The following is a 25,678-nucleotide window of genomic DNA, read 5'->3' as shown; positions in this document are numbered from 1 at the left end:
TCTTGTCTGAATTCAGTAGTAAGAAATTATAGGTCATCCAGGTCTTTATGTCCTTAAGACAATCTTGCAGTCTGGCTAGCTGATTAGTTTCATAGATAAATACAATTGTCGTCAGCGTAACAATTGAAATTAATACTGTGCTTCCTAATAATATTGCCTAAAGGAAGCATGTATAATGTGAATAGTATTGGTCCTAAGACAGAGCCCTGAGGAACACCATGATTAACCCTAGTATGCTCAGAAGAGTCATTGTTGATATGCACAAACTGGAACCTGTCTGGGTTGGAAATTGGTCTATAGTTGGCTAAAACATCTGGATCTAGAGTGGGCTTTTTAAATAAAGGTTTGATTACAGCATCCTTAAAAGCCTGTTACTAGAGAGAGATTAATCAGATCTAACATTGAGGAATTAATTAAAGGTAAAGCCTCCTTGAACAGTCTAGTTGGGATAGGATCTAAAAGACATGTCGATGGTTTGGATGTAGAAACTATTGAAATTAGTTCAGAGAGATGTATGGGAGTGAAAAATTCTAAATATCCATCTGGTCTTACAGCCAATTCTAAAGCATCTGTACTCGATGATACATCTGTGACATTTGTAGGAAGGGCCAGATTAATTTTTTCTCTAATCGCAATAATTTTATTTGTAAAGAAGCTCATGAAGTCGTTACTGCTCAAAGCTAAAGGAATACAAGGATCAACAGAGCTCTGACTCTTTGTCAGCCTGGCTACAGTGCTGAAGAGAAACCTGGGGTTGTTCTTGTTTTCCTCTATTAAAGATGAATAATATGTTGTCCTGGCATTACGAAGAGCTTTTTTATAAATTACGAGACTATTTTTCCAAGCTACATAAACTTCTTCTAAATTAGTGGAGTACTACTTCCTTTCCAGCTTTCGGGACGTCTGCTTTAAAGTCCGCAGCTGGGAATTATACCAAGGAACAGGTCCTCTCTGAGATAGAACTTTCTTTTTTACAGGTGCAACACTATCAAGTGTTGTACGCAGTGAGGCTGCAGCATTATTAACAATATAATCCACTTCTGCGGGGATAAAAATTATAATATTTCCCTTCCATTTTATCAGTAAGTGGTGCTGAACCAAATAGAGAGGGTATTATTTCCTTAAATTTAGTCACCGAATTGTCAGACATCTACTGTAATGATATTTATTCTTAACTCCTATACAATCTATTGTTGTAAATTGAAATGAAAAATTATCATAAAATGGTCAGAAAGAAGAGGGTTCCGGGCAATGTTCCCTCTAATTTTTCATGAGTCTGAGCAAACACACAAACTCCCTGAGCGTCCCTTGGACCACTGTGAGCAACATCAGACGTGTGCACTGTGGTCACACCAGCATCGCATCCATTCAAGTTACATGGTTTATTAAAAGAATCTAATTACAGAATTTACATTTCTGTTAAAACACTTAGTCAACAGGAGCCAGTTGAAGGCTGCAGGGATTTTGGTGACACTACAATGTATAAGAGTGAAGTTACTGAATATTTGTGTCTGTCTTTGCTGTTGCAGCGATTTTGCAATTTGCAGACTGTACCTGGGCACTCCATAGACACCGGTGTTATTTCCGCAGCTTGAAAGACAGCTACTTTTGATAAAACTGGGCTTGTGGCACATTGTCTGCCTTACAACGATGGGAAAGAGGCATCGTTTATGTTTTGACAACCTATATCTAATGAGTTGTTGATGCTGGAAGTCCGAACCTGTGAATATCTTTCCAACTTTACCAAACTCAGGGCCACTACCACCCAAGGAGTGGCATGTTTAATTTTGAAAAAAGCATTTAGCCATACTTAAAGCTTTAAGTGCTTTATTAACACGGAACTAAAAATTTTGTATTGTTTTATGATCGCAGGTTCTGTCTGAAAATAAGTGGCCTCAGTATTGCACACCAGCCAGTGTGCAATACTGGATTCTGCAAAAACTTTAACTGAATGCAGAATACTGTACAAAGAAATTCTACAGACATTTTTTTTCATCTAAATCTTAATCTGACCACAGTTAATGTATTAACTTATGTGTGTATGCATGTATTTATTGATTTATTTAGTACTGTTAACATAGAGTTCTGAGTGAGTTTTTCTTTAGATAGGGAAAGGCCATTTATTGATCACATATAGGCTATTAAAGAAATGTTTATTAAAAACTAAAAAGCTTTATAAAAAACAAACAACAAAAACAACTTAGGCATTTATTGAGTCACTAAAATACTGTAGAGTCTAGGACCACATCAGCATGATTATGAGCATGATCTGGTAAATTAACAACCAGATACTGATGTCCCTTACCATATGGACTTCAGGAGATAATTAGATGATGATAAACTGTGACCTGCTGGTTGGGTTCTCTCTGTTCTCATGTTTCTTACATGTTGGTCTCCTGATGCCGCCTTACTTCAGCTAATCCATGAGCAACAGAAAACATACTTTGCCCTGTGCCTACTGCCAGGGGTTCGAGTCTTCCCACTCACGTCGCTACATTTGCAAACGTTTTCGTTTCTTTGGACATGGTGGAGTTTCGGGTGCAGACATTTTTAAACGCACAGGAGCAGCAGCATCTGTAACCTGGCAACCCACGACAGGACCATAGGACCGGACACACAGAGAAGTCAGGTCTATCCGCTGGACCTCGCATCGGGTCCTCACTACATAGGTCCTACGAAAATGAAATTGGCTGCCCTTAATATTTCCTGTGTTTTATTTTGTTAATTATACAGTTCTGATGAGTGTGTGACAGACGTGTATGGGGCATTTATGAAAATACGGAACAATTTGTGTCCCGTATTGAATCAATACGGGACGCAACAATTAATTGTCAAATAAGGACGATTCTGTATTTTAAGGGACGGGTGGCAACCCTAACTCCGACAGCCATTCCATCTTAAAAAGAATCGCATTTCTTTTTTACTGTGGCTTGGTGAGGGGATGCGCCACTGCCCGTTCGTTTTGCCATTATTATAAAGGGTCAACATAAGCAGCATTTAGCATCATTAGCGTGTCTTCCCTCCACATCGGCCACACCGTTCTGCTAGCTAGAACAACGGTGGCTGCACAGAAGGACGCCTGTCAATGACGTTGATTAGCTGCGTAAATACGTATGTGAATCGTATCATTGGCTGGAGCAGCCAGTCACCGGTCACTCACTGACTCACATTGAAAAATAGCACAGAATTATTTTCAATTTAGGTTGGAGTTTTTTTTTTTTTGTGCGCAGCGCAGATTTTCTGTGCGCGGAGACCGTGTCAGCAGTGCACAATTGCGCACGTGCGCAGCTTAGAGGGAACATTGGTTCCGGGGAAATAGTTAACTGTTTGATTTCTATGCCATAAGTCAGAACGAGGTCAAGGGTATGATTAAAACTATGAGTTGGTTTATTTACATGTTGAGAAAACCCAATTGAGTCTAATATTGAATTAAAAGCAGTCGTAAGGCTATCACTGTCCACGTCAACATGAATGTTAAAGTCACCCACAATAATCACTTTATCTGAGCTGAGCACTAAATCAGATAAAAAGTCTGAGAATTGAGATAAAAACTCAGAGTAAGGAGCAGGAGGACGATATACAACAACAAATAAAACTGGTTTCTGAGCTTTTAAACCTGGATGAGAGAGACTGAGAGTAAGATTTTCAAATGAACTGTAACTAGGTTTAGGTCTCTGGTTCATTTTTAAGCTAGAGTGGTAGATTGCTGCCATTCCTCCTCCTCGGCCTGTGATTCGAGGAACATGACAGTTAGTGTGATTAGGAGGAGTTGATTCATTTAGACTAACATATTCTTCCTGCTGCAACCAGGTTTCAGTCAAACAGAAAAAATCAATCTGGTTATCAGTTATCAAATCATTTACTAACAGAGATTTAGACGAGAGAGATCTAATATTTAACAGACCACATTTAATTGTCCTGTTTCTTCGCTCAGTTGAAATAGTGGTATTAATATTTATTAGATTTTTATGGTTACTATGTCTTTTATTTTTCAATTGTTTAATTTATTGAATTTTGGTGGTCGGGGTACAGACACAGTCTCAATAAAGCTAACTGAAATACTGGAGGGTGACAGCTGAGAGGAAACTGCAGAGAGGTGTGGAAGACTACAACTCTGCACCCTGGTCTGAACTCTGGGTTGTCATGCTTTATGAGTCCTAATAAAATCAGCCATATTTTTAGAAATGAGAGCTGCACCAGCCAAAGTGGGATGGATGCCATCTCTCCTAATCAGACCAGGTTTTCCCCAGAAAGAGCTCCAATTGTCTATAAAGCCAACGTCATTTGCAGTACACCACGTAGACACCCAGCGGCGAAACGATGACATGCGGGTAAACATATAGTCGCTGGTCAGATCTGGCAGGGGTCCAGAGAAAACTACGGAGTCCGACATGGTTTTGGCAAAGTTACACACCGATGCCACACTAATTTTGGTGACCTCCGATTGGCGTAACCGGGTGTCATTACCGACGACATCAATAACAATCTTACTGTATTTACGATTATCTTTAGCCAGCAGTTTCAAATTTGCTTCTATGTCGCCCGCTCTGGCCCCTGGGAGGCATTTTGCTATGGTCGCTGGTGTCGCTAGCTTCATGTTTCTGACTATGGAGCTGCCAATGATCAGAGTTGGTTTCTCAGCGGGTGTGTCGTTGAGTGGGGAAAAACGATTAGAAACGTGAAGCAGTTTGTGGTGTGCTGGGACAGCAGGCTTGAGTTTAGCAGCGCGACTACGTTTCCTACGAACTGTCACCCAGCTACCCTGACTTCCTGGCTGCTCGGGAGCTGCTAGGGGACGGCTAGCAGAACTACACTAGCACCTATGCTATTGCGGTCCGCACCGGCTAAGGGGGCCTGGCTAACAGCTAGCGGGGTGTTTTCCATGGTGTGGAGCCGCGCTTCCAATTCAGAGAGCCTCACCTCCAAAGCTACAAAGAGACTGCATTTATTACAGGTATCGTTATCACTAAAGGAGGCAGAGGAGTAACTAAACATGTGACACACTGAGCAGGAAAGAGAAGGAGAGGAAGAGGGAGAATGCTAACTGCTAAGTGCTAGGCTAGCACCCAGAGATAACAGATTAACTTAGAATTAAGTACTGAGAAGGTGCTTGAAGAAAACGAGTGTATGTTACGATTCAAATATTACCACTACACACAGATTTAACGAATATCAAATTAGATGGAGTGGATAAGCTACAACAGTCACAGAACACAACACAGCGCTCCAACAGGAAGTGACGCAATACGCTCACCATAACGTCAGACGTCAGCAGGAATTCCAGGAGCAGGAGGCAGGCAGGCAGGCAGTTAGCATCTCACATGAAACATCAACAACTGTCTAACTACCCTCTGCATTCTTCAATCTGCCTCAAACTTTACATATTTAACCACCGTCCTGTCCTGATCCCATCCATATGCTAATATCCACTCACAGTGATAGCGCCACCTGCTGGAGAGAAATGACATATTTTACATTTTGATGTACTATTAGCCAATTGCCCATATTCATGTTCATTATTTTTTCATTGTCTTTACACTGGCTTCGTTATTTCTGTCTCTTCATATTGGCTCATAGTGTGTTTCAGTGCAACAGTGCAAGCATCCGCAATCCATTCACAAATTGTGGCGTAACTCGCCCGGCGCTGCCTCCCAGTCTTAGTAAAACTGTGTTCACCATCTGTCATCCATTGCTCCCACGCCGTTCGCAACTTCACTTTGAACGCCTTGTTTACACCGATGTCCAGCGGTTGGAGTTCCTTTGTCAAGCCTCCCGGAATGATAGCAAGCGCCGAGTTCATTTGCTGCACTTGGTTTTTCACAGCGGCTGTGAGATGGGCGCGCATGGAGTCACAGATCAACAGGGACGGTGATGCGTGGAAAAAACCATCTGGTCTCTTTACGTACACCTCACTCAGCCACTCTTTCATTTTCTCCTCATCCATCCAGCCCTTTTGATTGGCCTTAACGATGACTCCGCTCTCAGTCAGTCAAGCAGAGCGCTCATTACAGTCACACAACAACATTTACAGTTTTTGGAACTTGGTGCACACATAAGGCGCACCGCATTATAAGGCGCTCTGCATTGTAAGGTGCTCCGTCCATTTTGGAGAAAATTTAAGACTTTTAAGTGCGCCTTATGGTCACGAAAATACGGTAAATATGTTTAAGGTCCCATATTGTGTTTAGGAAATTAAGGAAAGCCTCAAATATAACAAGAATGTGTCTTCATTTTGAGATCAAAATATTGCAGAGATGGTTCACTTCACAATGAAGTTTTAGCCATGTTCTAAACAGGCTGTTTCAGTGTCTGTAGCTTTAAATGTAGCAGAGCTGCTGATGTCCATGCCCCGTCCAGGAAGAAGACTCTCACTGCATCTGTGATAGATGGCACAGAGCAAAACAGTTGACTGCATGGCAGCTGGGACAGATATGAATGAGTGTGTAAGACTATTCCAAAACTCTCCATTACTCCTAACTTTTATTTCACAGGGAAATATTGCAGAATTCATAGCACAGCCATTGTTTTTAACTCATGTATAATGAGTTTGTCAGACAATGTGGATATAAAAATCTGTATTTTAGCAGTGCAGTGCAGCAGCTTGAAAAAGACTCGAAGTAACTGCTATTTAACACATAGTTTTAAATGGCTGCATGGCAACTATTTCATAGCTGTTCTATTGTCTGACATGGTCCATCCATCCATTATCTATACTCGACTTTATCCTCTGTAGGGTCATGTGGCTGACTAAGGGTGAAGGCAGTTTGCCAGTCTATCTCAGGGCAGCACAGAGAGCCAGACAACCAAGTACACTCACATTCACACCTATGGACAAATTAGTCACAAATTAACTTCAGCATGTCTTTGAACTGTGGGGGGAGGCTGGAGCACCCTGTTAGAACTCATGTAGGCACAGGGAGCACATGCAAAATTAACAAATAGATCTCAGGCCAAGATTCGAGAGAAGACAGTGCTAACCACTGCATCACTGTGCCACCCTTGTCTGACAACAGAAACAGAAAAAATATAATTAAGAACATCTTTCCTGGAAATTTGGTTGTATGAAAATGCAGTTTATGTGAGCGGCAATTAGGGTGCAAGATTTTTCAACGTTTAAGCTGGATGATTATTGGTACTAGTGTTGGTACGTAGAAATTCAGTAACAGTCTTATTGGATTGTGAAGCTGGGAGGCCATCCAGTTGTCGGTGGGCTTGTGTAATGGCACATATACATTTGTTCATATCTTGAAAGATTATTCTTTAACAACCTCAGAAAACAATGAAAATTAATTTTCCCCATATGGGACATTTAACACCTGTGCAATGATATACTGATATTATGTGTAAGTAAGCACTTAAGTAAATAAAAATAATGACATTTATTTCCTTTAGGCATATTTTTCCCAGTTTCTAAGATTTATTGTGTCCTACCATCCAACGCTACCATCCAATTATGTTTATGTAGCCCTGTTTTGCTCCTTAAGACTTACTAACAGTGCTTTAGGTTCGTTACTAACTACTATGCTTTCCCTGGAAGTCTTGCGACCCCCAAAGATAACAGTGACTGTGGGACTTTTCAGAGGAAATCACATGTACACACATATTAAACTTTAACAACAAGTTGCGGTTTATTAAACACAGCATCAACATACAGTTAATATGTGAAGTGGGCCCGTTCAATTAATACTGCTAACCGAACAAAGAAAAGAAAAAGCCGGCTAATATAACAGTCACCCGGGTAGGCCTGTAGGTGAGGGGAGCGCAATAGCGGACTTCCGCGCAGTATAAGACAAGATGGCGGCTACTCGAACGAGAGTACTCACTCACAGTAGAAGTTAATATGGCGGTTCTTTGAGAAGGAGTACTCACTCCTCTGCAGACATGAATTCACAGCGAGATGGCTCCAACCTGATGAGTAGACGGTCTCCTCCGCTCCGTCCAGAAACGCCGCCCGGACCGAGGCAGACCGACACCAGCTCTCGCTCGCAGTTTGTATTTTGAAAAGGCCGGCAGGCGCGGGCCGTTTCCTCCCCAGAACTTTCCTCTCGCAGCCGACAGGGGTAGCGTCTCTCTGCCGCACACAGGAACCAGCCTCGAGTGCTGCCTTGGCTCACCGACGCGTGCTGCTCGGCTCGCAAAGCGCAGGTGTTCCCCTGGATCCTCGCCGTCTCTCCTCTCCCGTTCCGCCCGGCCCAAAAACCCGCTCTTCTCTCTCCTCTTCACCTCCGGAGTCTCCGGAGCCACTTCCAGCTGCTAATCCAATCGAGTTAAAGTCAAAAAAAGTTAGGAAGTCCCCATTTCTCATGGTGCGTTCAAGGTGAACTGGAAACTATTATTCACCAATACCTACATCCTAAGTAACACATACGATTGGATCTTAATGTCAGCATAGGAATACATAAAGTACAGTAAATACACTAAGTCAACCGAACGTTTACATGAGGAAATAAACAAAGATAATACTTGGTCAAATGAACATTTACAGGAAGAAATGAAATAAAAATAATAACCCAGGGGTTACATTTATATAAATATACAAGTATTATATCAAACGGTCTGCATAACCTAAACCTTTCTGAAATGTAAAAGATACAGCATGTATGACTAGTACTTAGATGACTAAGATAAAAACTTCAAAGATAGTAAAGTTACTCTGACAACAGCCTATGGCTCATAGGGATCAGTATCTCATGCAGCAATTAATAACATTTCTAATACCATTTTATATTTCTGTAAATAGGAATGAACTCATAAGAAATAGTCTGAATTTAAAAAGAAAACTGACCTAGAGCAGGAAATTAATTTTAATGCTTTATTCATTATTGTCAATGATATTGAACAGTAACATTCTATTCTTAGCTATCCTTAGAGACCTTTAGAGTTCTCTGAAATCAAATTTAATCTTGATTGTTATGACCCAGCTGTCTGGGCTCAGCTGGGTACATGAGTTCCTCAAAACACATACCAACTAGTAACCATTTTTAGGCAACTGTAGGACACAGAAAACAAGAGACTACAAGTAACTTCTTATCAGAATTAAACAGCTGCTATCAGAAGTTACATAGAACACAAAACACAAGAACACGAGAGGCACCAATGTGAGCTGCTGACTGTGAGCTTGGCTGCAGGTGTGTGTATGTGTGTGTGTGTGTGTGTGTGTGTGTGTGTGTGTGTGTGTGTGTGTGTGTGTGTGTGTGTGTGTGTGTGTGTGTGTGCGCATGTGTGTGTGTGTGTGTGTGTGTGTGTGTGTGTGTGTGTATTCTAGCGAGATTAGACACAGCAGTGGGATGTGTGGAATGGAGGTTAATGTATCCAGGCAAGAGAATACTGAAGTTGTAGCCGGCTGTTCATTGAGTTAGACAGTGATGATACCATCAGCACTGGCTAACTTTTTTTCTTCACAGCCTTGACAACTTTCAAAAAGAGATGCAACATTATGACAGATGAAGTAAACAAGGACTACAAACTGTTTTTTTTACATTCCCCAACTAAAGACCACAGGTTCACTGACCTTTTGCGTTTGGAATAAATCATGTATTGTGATTTTTGGGACTCACATTCAGTTGAAGCAAGAGACAGCTTTTGTTTGTTTGCACAATTTCAGTGTCATGCTTTAATACAGGTAATTTTATATTCTAAAGCCTACCAATCTATGATACAATTGTAGTTTTTGCCATAGGATATACTTGTAATTTTTTATAGTGTGATGTGTATTCCCTCTATCTCCCTCCGTTCTCATTTCCCTTCCTTCTAATTCTGGCTGTGTGCTGGTGTTAAACATGACAGTCTCCCCTCCAAATAGACATTTCCATTGTTGTAGCAGAGATGCATTCATTAGCATCATGTCAGTGCAAAACAGAACAATGGAGCTTACAGTAGTCTGGCTGAGAGGCCAGTAAAATGTACTGTATATGTCCTTTATTTTTCCATGCTGTCAGTTATGTATGGAATTATATCTGTGTTGATCATGTATAACAGGACTTTATAGTGTTGTAGAATTTTGTTAGAAGCATTTGCTGATTCTGATTTAAGTTTCTCCACTTTGATGTGGTTCAGTTTCTTGAATCATGAAATTAAACAGACATCAGGGTTTTGATTTAGCATTTGGCACCTGACTGCCATCGCATTCCTTGCCAATGTACACAAATATGATGCTTGTTCCTGAAAACTTTGTGTTTGGTATTATTTCTTTGAAAATGGCTTTTTCTAACCTAATGAATGTGTTTTCCTTTCTGGTAGCAATGCAGTGGAAGTAAGACAGTAGTGTAAGATTAACTTCCTGGGTTAGCTCACATCAGATTCATTCATTTTAAGGTCTCATGACCTTAGAGAAAATGCATTTTTCTGTGCTTTTCATTGTTTTAGTTAATCTGAAGGCATAACAGCTGTATCAGTGAGATAGAATCTCAGTCATATCTATGAATCTTTTCAATGTTCTCCTTATACATTTTGTTTGTTGTACAGAATCTCTTGCACTTTATTTGGCAGATCGACATCTATATCAGCAAAGATGCATTGCTGGATAAAGCAATTATCTCACAAATATCTTTGTTTACCATATGGGTTCATGAATACATTCTCTTGCAGGACGATTGTGCAATGGAAAGCGTTCCGACAGTGCCTTCATGAAGTGCATCCCATCAGCTCGGGCCTGGAAGCCATGGCCCTTAAATCCACCATCGACCTCACCTGCAATGACTACATTTCTGTGTTTGAGTTTGACATTTTCACACGCCTCTTCCAGGTTGGTCAAAAATAAGTCCAAAATTCAGAGTAAGACTGAGAGAAGGCAATTAGCTCAAAAGGACACAGTTGCCACACTTGAATGTGACATGTACAAAGTTTGGCTGAAAGTTCACTTCGAAGAAGCACATTTTTGCTTTTTTGCTGTACCAACCCAGTAGTCAAATGATGCAATTTTTTGGACAACCTGCAGAAGTCCAAAGTTGACACTAAGTTTGGTGTCAGTGCATGAAACAGTTATTAAGATACTGAAGATATGATCTCACTCCTTGTTTGGTAGCTTTGCTGCTGACTTCAAACTGCTGTTTCAAAAAGCTACAATTCTTCTGATAACACTTGTGAGGTCCAGTGTGAAGATCATCTGTACCACTTTTGGTGAACACTGGAGCAAATTTGTGGCTTATGAATTTTTTTTAAACCTTTTGATAAATCTTAATATACACTACTACCAGGCAAAAGTTTGGACACACTTTCTCATTTAATAGTTTTTCTTTATTTTCATGACTATTTACATTGTACTTTCTCATTGAAGGCATCAAAACTGTGAATGAACACATATGGGATTATGTAGTAAACAAAAAAAGTGTGAAATTAATCAATTAATAAAGCACTTCTTGGCCCTTTTGGCTTCACTCTGCAGTCTATCTCATCCCAAACCATCTCGATTGGGTTTAGATCAGGTGACTGTGGAGGCCAGGTCATCTGACGCAGCACTCCATTCACCCTCCTTCTTGGTTAAATAGCCCTTACAAAGCCTGGAGGTGTGTTTAAGGTCACTGTCCTGTTAAAAAAAAAAAAAAAAAAAATGATAGTCCCAACTAAACGTAAACTGGATGGGATGGCATGTCACTGCAGGATGCTGTGGTAGCCATGCTACGTCACACAAAGACACGCCTTGTGGAACCAAAGATCTCAAATTTGGACTCATCAGACCAAAGCACAGATTTCCAATGGTCTAATGTCCAGAACTTAGCCTCAGCAGCAGAGGTGACTCTTGGCCTTCCTTTCCTGGGGCTGTCCTCATGTGAGCCAGTTTCATCGTAGCACTTGATGGTTTTTGCGACTGCACTTGGAGATGCATTTAAAGTTTTTTGCAATTTTCCAGACTGACAGATTGTGGTCTTTCAATCTGTGAGCATTATTTCTTCATTTTATGTCCAGATTTTGATATGCTTTTCCTCAAAACCCAGCCCTCTCCCTCAGATAGCCCCTGCTCAGGTGCCAGTCTGCTCTGCTCCTGCTCCAAACCATTTTTCTGCATTTACACTGTTCCTCCATTAGTGTCCACTGCTTGAATTTGAGTGCATATCCTCAAACTCACGTTGCTTCTGTGCACTCGCACAACCTCTTTTCTCAGATTTGTGCCCTCACTCACCGTTATTTTTGTGAAACAAACCCTGTAAAAAGCCACGAGAAATTATAAAAATATACATCAAAATTATCAAAAAACTTTCACACAGATACCCTCAGCAAGTGCTGAGATACACATTCCTGCAGAATAATCTCTTCGTTGAGTGACCTGTGCAAGGCCATATTTGTCCTTGACCTTGTCAGAGAATAGTGAAGGCTCAGCAGATTTCCACTGAATCAACATTATCCTTCATCCTTGTGTCACCGAAGTGCAAACTCTCTTTGTGTTACACCAAATACTGCATCTCCTGGTTCAGGTTTCCTTTTACTTATGAAAGTGTTTTGAAGATAATAGACAGAGTGGTACCAGAATCAAACCAGTTCAAATGTGATACAGAATGATTTCATCTTAATGACAGCAGTAGCTACATTACTTATGTAGTGTAGTCTGTGTACTACTGGAAAACCCAAAGAAAGCATTTCTAATGTAAGATAAGATTTAGTTTATTTATCTATCACTGTTGAAATGTACATGCTACAACAGCTACATACAGGAAGAAGCAGGACAAGAATTACAAAAAGTACAATAAGGCTAAAAAATAAAGATATAATGAAGGTCTCATGAAGACCATGTATGGGCGTTAAAATGATTCTTGAAAGTACACATTGCAAAATTTTGTCTGTAATTCCATGATCAAAGTTTTTAACCTACTGCTCTTTTAGCTGACTCATAGTGGGGAGATTTTTTTTTTTTTTTTTACTGAATTACAATAATTATGAGGGCAAAACTTAAATGAACACGTGAAGTTAATGGAACAACAGAAAGCTATCCATTATATCTGTTTCAAAAAAAGAACATAATTTCCTGACAAACAACCCCTCACACATCTCAACCCCCTCCTGAACCATTGTGGGAAGGCATTATCCAGAAGAGAAGGTTTAAGAGACCACTGTATAGGGAAAAAAAACATGTTTTGACTATTGGAAAACCACTTCAGGTGACTATCTCATGAAGCTCATCAAGAGAATGCAAGAGTGTGCAAAGCAGTAATCAAAGCAAAAGGTGGCTATTTTGAAGAATCCTAAATATAAAACATGTTTTGATTAATTTCACACTTTTTCATTTACTGCATAATTCCATATGTGTTCATTCATAGTTTTGATGCATTAACTGAGAATCTACAATGTAAATAGTCATGAAAATAAAGAAAAAAAACATTAACTCAGAAGTTATGTCCAAGCTTTTGACTGGTATTGTATATAAAATGTGACTGCTGGTGCTATCATTAAAATTTTCAAATCAATTAAACATTCCAAAAAAGTGTGATGCGCACATGAAGGATTGAATGAGAGGATGATGGTTTACTTACTTTATAGTCTTTTTTTCCCCAATTTGGCTGCCTTCTGCTTTTCAGGTTGCTTTTCAGGTTTTAAGCTGGACATTTTCCAGCTTAAAACTCAAATCAACAAACTCACAGAGTGGTTAGGGCTGGTTGCATTTCAGTCCAATCTTTTTCTTCTTCCAAATAAGCTATACAGTGAGGACACCACATCATTGTCCCTGGTGATCTCCAGCTAATGGAATGGATGTGCATGTTGTGGCACCACATTGATTCAACTCACTGAAACTCTCAACCACAGTGCCCCACAGCTTTAGATTTTTATTTTAAGGATCTTATGTGGACATCTTCTGTGTCAATGCCATGTGTTGTTTTTCACTTTATTTTTCCTTTTGGACAAAATTTCTGGATTCAGAAATAAGTTGCACTTGTGCTACAGAAAAAAAAACATCCACACATTTGTGCTTATTAAAATGTTCAGGCATTAATTTGTTGTTTTAATTTTTTCAACATATAATTTATTAAATGCTACTTGGTCAACAGTCAAGCAAACAGACTGTACTCTTCAGCGATAATGTTAGCTGTCTTCTATTTGAAATATTTTGACATCTGTGTAGTTCTGTCATGGAGAAAGCCACAAACCAGTTGTAAACAAAGACAAAAACAGTAGGCTACACTGCACAAGTAGCTTTTCAAACTTCTTATTTGTGAAACTTCCAAAATATCTGAAATCCATTTGTCATGGTAAAGAAAACTAATATGAGATTTGGCCTTTGTGAGCAGTAGATTTATATACATTTCCAATGAGAGTTTGCTGTCAAGCAAAATATCTAGATATTTATACCTTTCGACATGCTTGATCTCAGAGTCATCAAAGCAGGAATTTTTATGGGGACACTTAGCCAGTGGTAGATTTCTGTTGAAAACCATGCATTTAGTTTTATTTGTATTTAAAACTAAATTGAGACTGCTTGTGAAACTGGCCTGCAGTGAAGACAGTGCAGTAGTCACGGAGGAACTAGATGTGTAAATAATTGTGTCATCAGAACCTGAGGCAGATGAGTGGGTGACAGATGCTGGGTTGACAGGAAAACAAGTAGGAGTACTGGAGTTGTCCTCACAGGCACAGCCAGCTTTGACAAAGCATCTGTTGAAGTGGTCCACTATTATGGATTTGTCTGCAACGACAAAACCATCACATTTAATTACAGTGGGCAGATGGACAGTCAACAGTCAGTTGCTATTTGTAACAGCTCGACTTTGCCTGTCAGATAGACTGAATACATTTGTTTCTTAAACCCTATATGAGTGCCAGTCAGATGTCTTATTAGAGGTCAAAAAACACAACCTATGGCGTAGAGAAAACTACGCCATAGGTTGTGTTTTTGGCAAAAAAGCTCAGACAAGTTAGGACTGAACCAAGGGCTGAGACGTTTTTTTTTTACCCTGATTTTTTAAAAATATGCTTACGCCTCTTCAACATCAGGGAAAAGCCGAATTCTGTGCCAGTCCACATGTGCTAGATCATACAAGAAAGCCTGTTGATTGACGTTTTTCAGAAAGTGTTTGAAAACTGTCACAGGTGGGTTTCTTGAGGGATGCTCTTGCAAACACAGACTGTAATGCAGTGATCAGTAATGCATGTGGAGCAGTTTGCCATCGTGTCTCTGCTCAGTGAGGATGTCATCGACCATGGGCCCGTGTTCGATGATGTCACAGACTGGTGTCAACAACCTTATCTGAGCATAAATGTGTCAAAAACTAAAGAAATGCTCATTGATTTTTAGAAGGAACACTCCACCTGCTCCTCCTGTTTATATTTAAACAGGAGGAGGAGAGTGTTAAAGATGTCCAGCAGTATAAGTGCCTTGGAACTATGATCGACAACCAACTAACCTTTGACTCAAACACTGAGGTTGTTTGCAGAAAAGCTCACCAGCACTTGTATTTTATTGCAAACTTGAAAGTTTCAATGTTGGCATCTCTTTTATGGGAATGTTTTATTCTAGTTTCATTGAAAGTGTTTTGCATTTGTCTGCTGGTTTGGGTCTCGTACTTTTTACAACCAGAAGAGTTGCCCCTGCTGGCTGATAGAAAGAAAGCAGGTTTAAGGCACTTTTCAGACATGGAGGTAACATCTAATTTTTCTTTACAGTCTATGCAGAAATCATAGTCTCTGTCCTCTATCTAATTTATTTTGTTGTTTACCAATTGAAAGCCAACCAGAGAATTCACGTCAAGCTAGGTCAGCATATATTTCATCAGTCGCTTGCTACTGATGAATTGACTCAAAATGACTTTGTCTGGATAATCAAAAATGTAATGTAAATGTAAGTAGAAAAAAATCTGTTTAGCTCAAACAAAATTGGGTTGTTTTTTTCAGCCATGGGCATCAATTTTGAGGAACTGGAATTTCCTGGCAGTGACGCACCCCGGCTACATGGCCTTCCTTACTTATGATGAAGTCAAAGCTCGACTGCACAAGTACATCAGCAAGCCCGGCAGGTATGTCACTGTGTCATCGAAGTATTGCTCTAATGCTTCTACAAATGAAACATTTATAATTTATATTTTAAAGACTTTAATTATAGGTATGGAAAACTTGATTTAGAATGTGTTTCTTCCATATATGCAGTATGGTACAACTGTCGTAGTTTCTCTTAGACCTCAAGGATGTGTAGATGTTGAAGAAAACGTCCGTTGACACTGTTACGTTTTTGATATAATTTATTACATAAATAAGACAGCATCTGAACAGGCACCATGGTCTGCCTGTGGAGAGTTTCCCAGCCAATATGAAAATCCCACTTGAACAAAGGGCTGGTGGTCATTTTATACCCTCTGGTAAAGGATAGAATTACAACATCTGGTTTAAACCCCTACTCAAGAACAACACCTCCTCAGACAAAAACCCCCTACTCTGCACATTCCTAAGGGTCACAGGTCAGCTATAGGTTAACAGTGGACCCCAATGTCAACAAAGCATAGGATTTCTGGAGCCGAAAAGACATTCCTCAATACTTACTGCCTCCTGTTAGTTACAAGTTCACTTTATGGTCAACAACTATCAGAACTCATATCAGATCAGATACTACATATTTCCCCCCTTCGAGACATTTGTCTCGCTAATTATCGTAATATTGAGTACAGAAGAATCACACACAGAATGTTCATGACATTTCGTCTGTCCATGCTAATCATGGCACAAGCTCAGCAACATAGAAAATTTATGGAGTGTGAGAGCGAAAAACCTGCCTGGCAGCTATCTTTCCCAAATTATCCATCAAACAATCAAGACAGGAAAATTCTCCCACGGTCCCTCTGCCTAGGCGACCACATATGGTACTCCAAGCCAATCAGAAAAGAGGTTCAAACAATTATGTGAAATAAAAAGAAGCAAATACATTTGGGAGTCACAGAAATAAAACTCAAAAAGTGTCCAAAGTCAGGCTGGTCGACCCATCGTACCCTTCAGTGGACCTCTTCCTGCCTAACATCACTGCCCCTAAACAATCGAAAAAAACAAAACACCTGAGATCCCAATGTACTCACCTCCTAGGAGAAAACATCCCCTCATCATAAACAGCTCACATCCATCATAGAGTTATAGAAACCCCCTAAACTAGACATACTAGCATTATCACAATTCAAATATCCACCTATCTAGGAAAATATAAGCAAGAGTAAACCTCTCATAATAAAACAGATCATACATGATGAAACAACATCCAATCCTGTAAGCATACATGAAAACACATCAATATATCAAACTGTCGCTCTTCAGCAGCAGCATCTGATGTCGTAGTATGCTCTCACTGCAGTGTCCTCATTCAGGATTCTCCCTCCTTTCTCATTGTCCATTCCATTGTCCACATGTGAACATCTGAATCCACTCGGCTGCAGGAATCTCTGCACCACAGCCACTCTCAGTGTTCTAGGAAGAAACACATCATCCACCAGTATCTTGCAACCAACAACATCATGCATAGCAATTCACTTTGTTACCAGATTATCATCAGATTATCATCAGACTATCATCGGACATCTTGCAGTCCCCCCTTTGATCAAACTAAATCCCCTTAAGGTTTGGACATCTCTATTTTAAGTGACACCCCAACATCAAACTTAACAACCAACTTAACAAAAACTTAGCAACAACTTAGCAACGGACTGAGTATCCAAGTCATCTTCCAATATGTATCGCAAATATGAGAACTATGTAATGTCTCCACACTTAGTGAAACACTGAAAAATCACTCACAAATCATCTATCATACAATAAGAATCCTCTCACTGTTTCACTGACTGCAGATATATGTTGCTCTCAGGAGTCAGACTCACTCCTCTATAACCACTAGTCACTACAAGCCTCTCTCCTAGAGTCCTCAAGCTGCATCTGATGTAGTTTCCTAAGCATCTCCTCGTCCTGCTGTTTCCGGGCACGCTCCTTCTTCCTGTGTAGCTCCACCAGATGAGCCACATGATCTGTATAGGCAGCTCTCGTCATGCTCCCCAGAGAAACCACTTCTGCCAATCTACTCCTCACTGGTAGGGGCAACCCCCTCTGTATTGTACCTCGCAGAATCAACTTCTCCATCTGATTCACATCTGGATCATTTCCTGTGACATTTCTCCACATCTGATGAGCCCCCAACACATAGGCCCTCGGATTCTCCTCTGGACCCAGTGGCTCAACCAAAATATTATCCGGATGTATGTTCGTTGGGAACGTATCCCTCAATGCTCTCCACATCCTACCTCTACTTGCAGCAAAGAGATCTGCATCATTCACCACAGTTGCCACATATCTGTTAAGACCCACCTGTTGTAGGATCTCCTCCTCTTCTAGACCTCCTCTCTGCACTCTCTCATCACCTCTCTTCTCTGCTCTAGCCAAAATCCTTCTCACTACTGGATCATATCCTCCAACAGCCTCATCTCTGATGCAACAGTCACCCCACTTTCTAAGCACTGGGAGCTGAGGATAAACATCAGCAAACTTCACCTCCTTCTCCTTGGGTGAGGGCTTCTTCATCGAAGCCACATGTGAGAAAGGTGCATCAACCTTCTCCACTAGCTGCTCTGCTGCCTCAACCTTCTCCTCTCTCCTTCCCTTCACAGCCTTCAACAACTTCTGTCCTTCATTTTCAAACAACTTCAGCATACCCAGCTCCATCCGTCTCCTCTCCATGCGTCTCTGTCCTTTCTTCCCTTTCTTCTCTGCTCTATGGGTGGACACCAGCACCTGCATCGTCTCTATCACATCAGGATTGAGAGTCCCCTGTACTGGCCAAGGTCGGTCGACATCAGGCCATCGCTTGCTCCACTTCCCTGACATCTCTGCAATACCTTCAACAAGCAGATTGCTCCTTTGGACTACATCAACCGGCATAATCACTCCCCTAACTTCACGGTCCATCTTTGACATCATCCACTCAACAGCCTCTAAGCCAAAGCAACCTCTCCACAAATGTTCAACAATCATCTCAATCACTAATGCTCCACTAACCAATAAATGCCTCAGATGGTCAGTCTGTTGCCAAGCTTCCTCTCCAATAAGTGAAACATCCCCTCTATATATACACAGATGTGCTTCATCAACCCCAAACTAAAGGAAACACTGTGGACCGATATGTGAACAAACTAAATATGTGTCCCCAATATCAGAAATAAATGTATGTGTGCATAAGCAAAATAACATCAAAAACAGTTTGTGGATAAAATCACACTAGCCTTGATGACGTCAGACACCAGAGCCACACATGCTGTCATCTGCAAAGCTTCAGCTCCTGTAGAGCACCATCAGCTGTCCTCTCATCTGTCCTCTTGGAGGATCGGAATTCAGACGCATTCCATCTCCTCCGTCTCCTCCACAATTCTCACACATCACAGTCGAACATTGGAAAAACAAAACAAAGGGTTAATGTCATATGATCACCATCAATCTTCCACATCACCCCAAAAACCACTCATTGCAATTCGCACTCATCTCTCCATCAACATTTAAATCATTCAATTGTCCCCCACTAATATCTTCCCTCAAGAGTCTCTACTTCTCCTCAGACTCAGCAAAGGCTCCCATATATTCATCAGATGTATACACATCCACTATAAGGCTCAGATGTATTATCAATTCACAATAGTCCTCTCATAAGGCTCATATGGATTCAGCAACTCATAAACGTCCCCCCTGCAGAAGGGATCATAGGTATTCAACACTAAGGAGGCCACAACCTCTCTCTATATATCTACTTAATAAGAAGTCTATCCTATATATATATATCTATCTATATCAGCTACAAAAGTCGACTCAATCAGAAATATCCCCTATATTCATCTATGTATTCATTATCTGTTTCATTTTGGCCAAATTTCTCCCCAACAAACAGCACAGGGACCTGCCCCATGTCAGAGATCTCCCACACACACAGAGACAGACACAGACAGAGCAGGGAGGAGGGGCTGGGACGGCCAGACCCAGACCCAGACTCACAAGCGCAGTCAACATTCATACAAATCCTAAAGCATGCTTAAGCCGCTCCTTCAACTTTCTCTCTCCCTTATCATCTAAATTTGTGCTACCTTGAGGCGTAAATATTCAATCGAAAAGCTGCTTCGTTTACAGTACGTCTACTTATAAATCGAGTGGGAACTTCATCTACGACTGAATTAAAACTTACACCCCCAGTTCAATGAACTGACCCATTACATGTAGGCTATTCACATAACAGGGTTTGTGGCCAGAGCTACCTGCCTCCCAGAGGGCTTTGTCCAAATCTGCGGCTTCCCTTATTATCCTCATTCCTCTTCTTCTCAAACTCTATTTCGTTTAGGCCTCTTCTCTCTCCCTTAGTCTCTCTTCATCTCATCTCTTCCTCTCTATATTTTCACTTTGCCAATTGACCTCTGGGCCCCACAGGTAAAATCCACTCTGTCCTCTTTTGTTTCTAAACACCAATTCGACTACTCAAAAGCCAACTTTCACTTAAAGCATCTAATTTACACATGTCTTACCCTTAACAAGATTCAGGCCTGTCTCATTAAACTTGCATGGTTATTTAGCTTGCTCCATCGTTACTAGTTCTGCTATTCTACATTTACCTCTTCAACTTCTATTCTCTTCTCTACTCTATTGCTGCAGCATCATCTCTCTTCACTTCTAAACTCTCTCTCTATACTTTTTCTCTCTTAAACTCAATAAACTCTTTGTCTGTCAACTCTAACCTCAACTCTATCTATGCGCAATAAACCCCCCAATTTAGACCAAACGCTATCCTCAACCTCAACACATCCTGGCATATGCACACATGATCCTTTACAGTGCAGCCAAGCACCCCCAGCTTCCACGCACCAACCAGCACCTCACACTGTGAGAGAAACATACTCACTCTTCTCTCTCTGACCAGTCCTTCTCTCTTCTCCTCTCTGAAGCGGTGACAAAGTGCGCTGGAGCTGTCGGTGACCTCAAAGGAGACCACAAACTGATCCCATCCTCGTCGCCACTTTTTGTCGTAGTTTCTCTTAGACCTCAAGGATGTGTAGATGTTGAAGAAAACGTCCGTTGACACTGTTACGTTTTTGATATAATTTATTACATAAATAAGACAGCATCTGAACAGGCACCATGGTCTGCCTGTGGAGAGTTTCCCAGCCAATATGAAAATCCCACTTGAACAAAGGGCTGGTGGTCATTTTATACCCTCTGGTAAAGGATAGAATTACAACATCTGGTTTAAACCCCTACTCAAGAACAACACCTCCTCAGACAAAAACCCCCTACTCTGCACATTCCTAAGGGTCACAGGTCAGCTATAGGTTAACAGTGGACCCCAATGTCAACAAAGCATAGGATTTCTGGAGCCGAAAAGACATTCCTCAATACTTACTGCCTCCTGTTAGTTACAAGTTCACTTTATGGTCAACAACTATCAGAACTCATATCAGATCAGATACTACACAACCATTAAGACAACAATACAAACCAGTTATAAATTTGGTAGAAAAAAATTCCATGTTTCTTTTCTATTCCAATATTCTACCAACTATAAAACCTAGTTACATTTATTACATTTATGGCCAATATTAGGACAATCATTGAGCAGGTATGATGGTGAAACCACTCCAACAGCAGTCCCAACTGGAAGAGTTGTATAATATTGCTACTAGGTTAAAAGAAAAATCATGCTTTTACAGTTCATAGTCATGAAGACTTCAAAGATTCAAAGATTTTTAGGAAAAGTGTTACCATAAGCAATTGTGTATATGTGTCAGACTTATATAGTGCTGTGAAAAAGAACTTGCCCCCCTACATAAATCTTCTATTTTTGCATATTTGTCACACTTATTTCAGATCATCAAACTAAATTTAATATTATACAAAGATAACCCAAGAAAACAAAAATGCAGTTTATAAAAGATGATTTAATTTATTGAAGAAAAAATGCCATCTAGAGCCACTTTGCCCTATGTGAAAGGGTATTTTATGCTCTAAAATTTTCAGGCAAATCAGAGATGGTTGAGCAGGAATTGTTCTAAAAATATAGATGATTTGAGATTAAATGACTGTTGTGTACTGTATATCTATAGCCACACTGTGCCTCCCTGCAGAGTTTGAGCACTAGTCAATGGCAAACAGAAGCCATGAGGAGTCAGAAATTACAATAAAATAGCTTCTAGTAAGGGTACAGATGGGTTGCACAGCGGCTTGGTGGTTAGCACTGTTGCTCTGCAGCTGGAATATCCCCGGTTCACGTTCTGGCCTGGGCCTGTGATCTTTCTGCATGGAGTTTGTGTAACCCAGGTAAAATGGGACCCTCTGAAATAGTTTTGTTGGTCATCAAGCTGTTCTGTTTTTTTATTTGGACAGCTAAGCTGTCAGTCAATGTGAGTAAACCAGTGGTAGCGCACCTTAGCCCTGCTCTACACCTGTGCAGTTGAATTGCTGCATGCATGCAGTCAGTCAGTCAGACCAAGCCCTTAAAACTGCACAAAAAAAAAAAACTGCACAGCCCAGCTGAACCTCTCAACAAACCACTGCATTTTCAAACCTGGAGCAGACTGGAACTTGGACTGCTCAGGACAGCTTCTATTTGACAAGCTGGTGGATGCATGGTGAGGCATGCAATACAAAACAGCTGCTCGATATGGAAATGCCAGATTTGCAGTTTAAATCCTGTTGCAACGACCATTTTTTTCTTTATGTCAATGTCAGCTTTATTTTTATATATATATATATATATATATATATATATATATATATATATATATATATATATATATATATATATATATATATATATATATATATATATGTACGTTACAATAATAACGCAATTTATTGCACCCTCCTCAGTTCCCTCATTTCTGGCACACCAGTAACTCTGATGAACACTCCAGCCCAGTAGGTGGCGGTAATGAACCTAAAGTCTGTTTGTAGCCATGAAGAAGAAGCACAGGAAGCACTGAGTGAAGTCAGGCAGTGAAGGAAGAGGAGATTGAGCTTGTTGGGCAGAAAGTTTCCTTTTAAAAATGTTCCCGATGGCAGCTTGGATAAAAGCCTGGTTGTGTGTAAATTGTACAACAAAGAGTTTTCTGATCACTGCGTCACTTCAAGCTGACAGTATCTCCTCAGTGTAAAACATGTTGCTGTTAGCACCAGAGCTAACGTTAGCCACGAGTCATGCTAACGGCTAACGGTGTAGCCATCCCATAATAGACCACTTTTCTAGACAGTGCTTGAGTTTACAGAAAGTCTTAAAATGTTGAATAAAATCACTATAATTGCACTTAGATTTGCAGTAATCTGTGAATGTAGCAGACATGAAAAATGCAGATAAATAGAAATGAAACATTTTTGTGGTTTAAGTTTTTACTCCATCAAGGCTCTGCCTCCTTGGAGGAGGAATAACCTAAACAACAAAAATATCTCTTTTAATAACTTAATTATAAACTTTTTGTTTATAAAAAAAATTACATAAATAAAAATTTATATTCCTATAAAAAGAACCATCAAAATTACACCATTTATCAGACCCAGAAAAGATGAAAACAGAATGAATGAATGAATGAATCTTTCTGAAGCTCCCTGAACTACTTATGCTGATTTTATGTGCCATGCAGTGGAAAAAACAACTAAATTCAGGCTTTGTCATCAAAATCACTTTTTTCTATATGTCCCATTTTCCTTTTTTTAAATGAATTTTAAAATATAAACACGTATATGTCTATTCATTGATTCAACTGTCAACCACAATTTTATTTGAATTGAAAAACTTCACTTATTGTGTCAAATATTGCTATTTGACAAAACTGCAATTAAATTGTGATTAATTAATTACAAAGCCTGTGATTATTTAGATTATTTTTTAATCGCATCCCACCACTAATATATATATATATATATATATATATATATATATATATATATATATATATATATATATATATATATATATATATATATATATATGTATATATATATATATATATATATATATATATTATAAGCCTATGGCCAACAAAAGTGCTTCACAGTAAAATAATCCTCAACAATAAGAAACAATAAAAGCAAAGCAATAAAACAGTGAAATAAAACAGATAAAAGATCCAGTGGAGGTGACTGTGCTCAACCAAAGGCCAGGGTGAACAAGTGGGTCTTAAGATGCGTCTTAAAAATGGAGAGGCTACTTGCAGACCGCGCAGAGAGGGGCAATGCATTCCACAGCGTGGGAGCCACAACTGCAAAGGCTCGATCTCCTCTGGTTTTCATGAGGGATCGAGGAACATCCAGAACCATCTGGTCAGCTGACATAAGGGCTCTAGGAATCTTAAAATCAATCCTGTACGTAACTGGAAGCCAGTGAAGTGAGGAAAGCACCGGCGTTATGTGCTTGTGTTTCTTTGTCCCAGTAAGGAGACGAGCTGCTGCATTCTGAACAAGCTGCAGACGGCTGAGTTCTGACTTGCCAATGCCGACATACAGGGAGTTACAATATTCCAAGCGTGATGTAATAAAAGCATGGATACCTTTTTCTAGATCAGCCCTTCTTAGATAGGGTTTGACTTTGGCCAGAAGCCGAAGCTGAAAGAAGCTAGCCTTGACCACTGAGCTGATCTGCTAGTCTAATTTAAACGCCCCATCAATAATAACCCCAAGATTCCTACCCTGTGATTGTATATAAGATGCTAGTGGGCCAATGGAGCTGGCAAGGACCTGAACCAGGTCAGGGCAACTGAACAGGACAATCTCAGTTTTGTTTTCATTTAATTTAAGAAATTTAAGTCCATCCATGTTTTAATATCCCTCATGCAATTAAACACAACATGAAGAGATTCCTTAGAAGGGACCCTTAATGGCACCTGCATATCGTCAGCGAAGCAGTGAAAAGGAGTATCATGAATCCTAAATATCGACCCCAGTAGCATATAAAGGGAGAACAGTAGAGAGCCCAGAACTGACCCCTGGAGGACCCCGCAGGTCAGAGGGGCCACTGAGGAGGAAAACTGCCCCAAGCACACACAGAAGGATCTATCTGTGAGGTAAGATTTAAACCAGTCCAAAGCAGTGCCTTCAATGCCTACACAGTGCTCGAGACGTGATAGAAGAATAGTGTGATCCACTGTGTGAAACGCCGCTGTTAGATCTAGAAGAATTAAAAAGGCATAATTACCAGAATCAAGGTTTGAAAAGAGATCATTAAAAACTTTTAAAAGAGCAGTTTTGGTGCTGTGAAGAGGCTTAAAACCAGACTGAAACAATTCACTAACTCTTGGAGTTGGTTAAACACAACTTGGATGTAAAAAGGAGTTTAGAAATTGGCCTGAAATTAGACAGAACCAAGGGATCTAAAATCTTCTATTTTAAAAGAGGCTGTACTGTGGCATATTTGAAGGAGGATAGAACACATCCAGAGCTGAGACACAGGTTTATAAGAAACAAGATAAAAGACCCAACTGAGCTGAAAACCTTTTTAAGCAAACAAGATGGAATGCTGTCAGATGGACAGTTAGCAGGGCATAGGTGTTCAACAATTTCGGAGTCCCTGGTGGAGGGTGCAGGCAGTGAGAAGGAAAATAAAACGGGTAGATGGTCAGAACAGGGTGTGTGGTGGATTTCAGTTATTTGTACATTCCATCCATATGACAGTACAAGATGTGTGGCCTTTTTTGTGTGTCATCTCCAAAACAGACTGCGTGAGATTAAAGAGTCAATGAGATTCAGAAAGTCTCTGACCAGCGGTCTGGTC

General features: G+C 40.2%; 1 protein-coding gene across 11 annotated transcripts in view; it reads left to right on the top strand.

The window, feature by feature from the left end:
• cblb (Cbl proto-oncogene B, E3 ubiquitin protein ligase) overlaps window positions 1–25,678 on the top strand; it is a 135,297-nt gene that overhangs the window by 57,020 nt on the left and 52,599 nt on the right. For all 11 annotated transcript variants that reach the window (XM_055017236.1, XM_055017234.1, XM_055017233.1 and 8 more), the window contains 2 exons: window positions 10,588–10,744; window positions 15,817–15,938. In XM_055017236.1, the coding sequence (XP_054873211.1) occupies window positions 10,588–10,744; window positions 15,817–15,938 (279 nt within the window). The remainder of the gene's footprint in view (window positions 1–10,587; window positions 10,745–15,816; window positions 15,939–25,678) is intronic.

Source organism: Amphiprion ocellaris, chromosome 14 (genome assembly GCF_022539595.1).
Source record: "Amphiprion ocellaris isolate individual 3 ecotype Okinawa chromosome 14, ASM2253959v1, whole genome shotgun sequence".
Classification (NCBI taxonomy): Eukaryota; Metazoa; Chordata; class Actinopteri; family Pomacentridae; genus Amphiprion; species Amphiprion ocellaris.
This window is presented reverse-complemented; position numbering and strand designations above follow the sequence as displayed.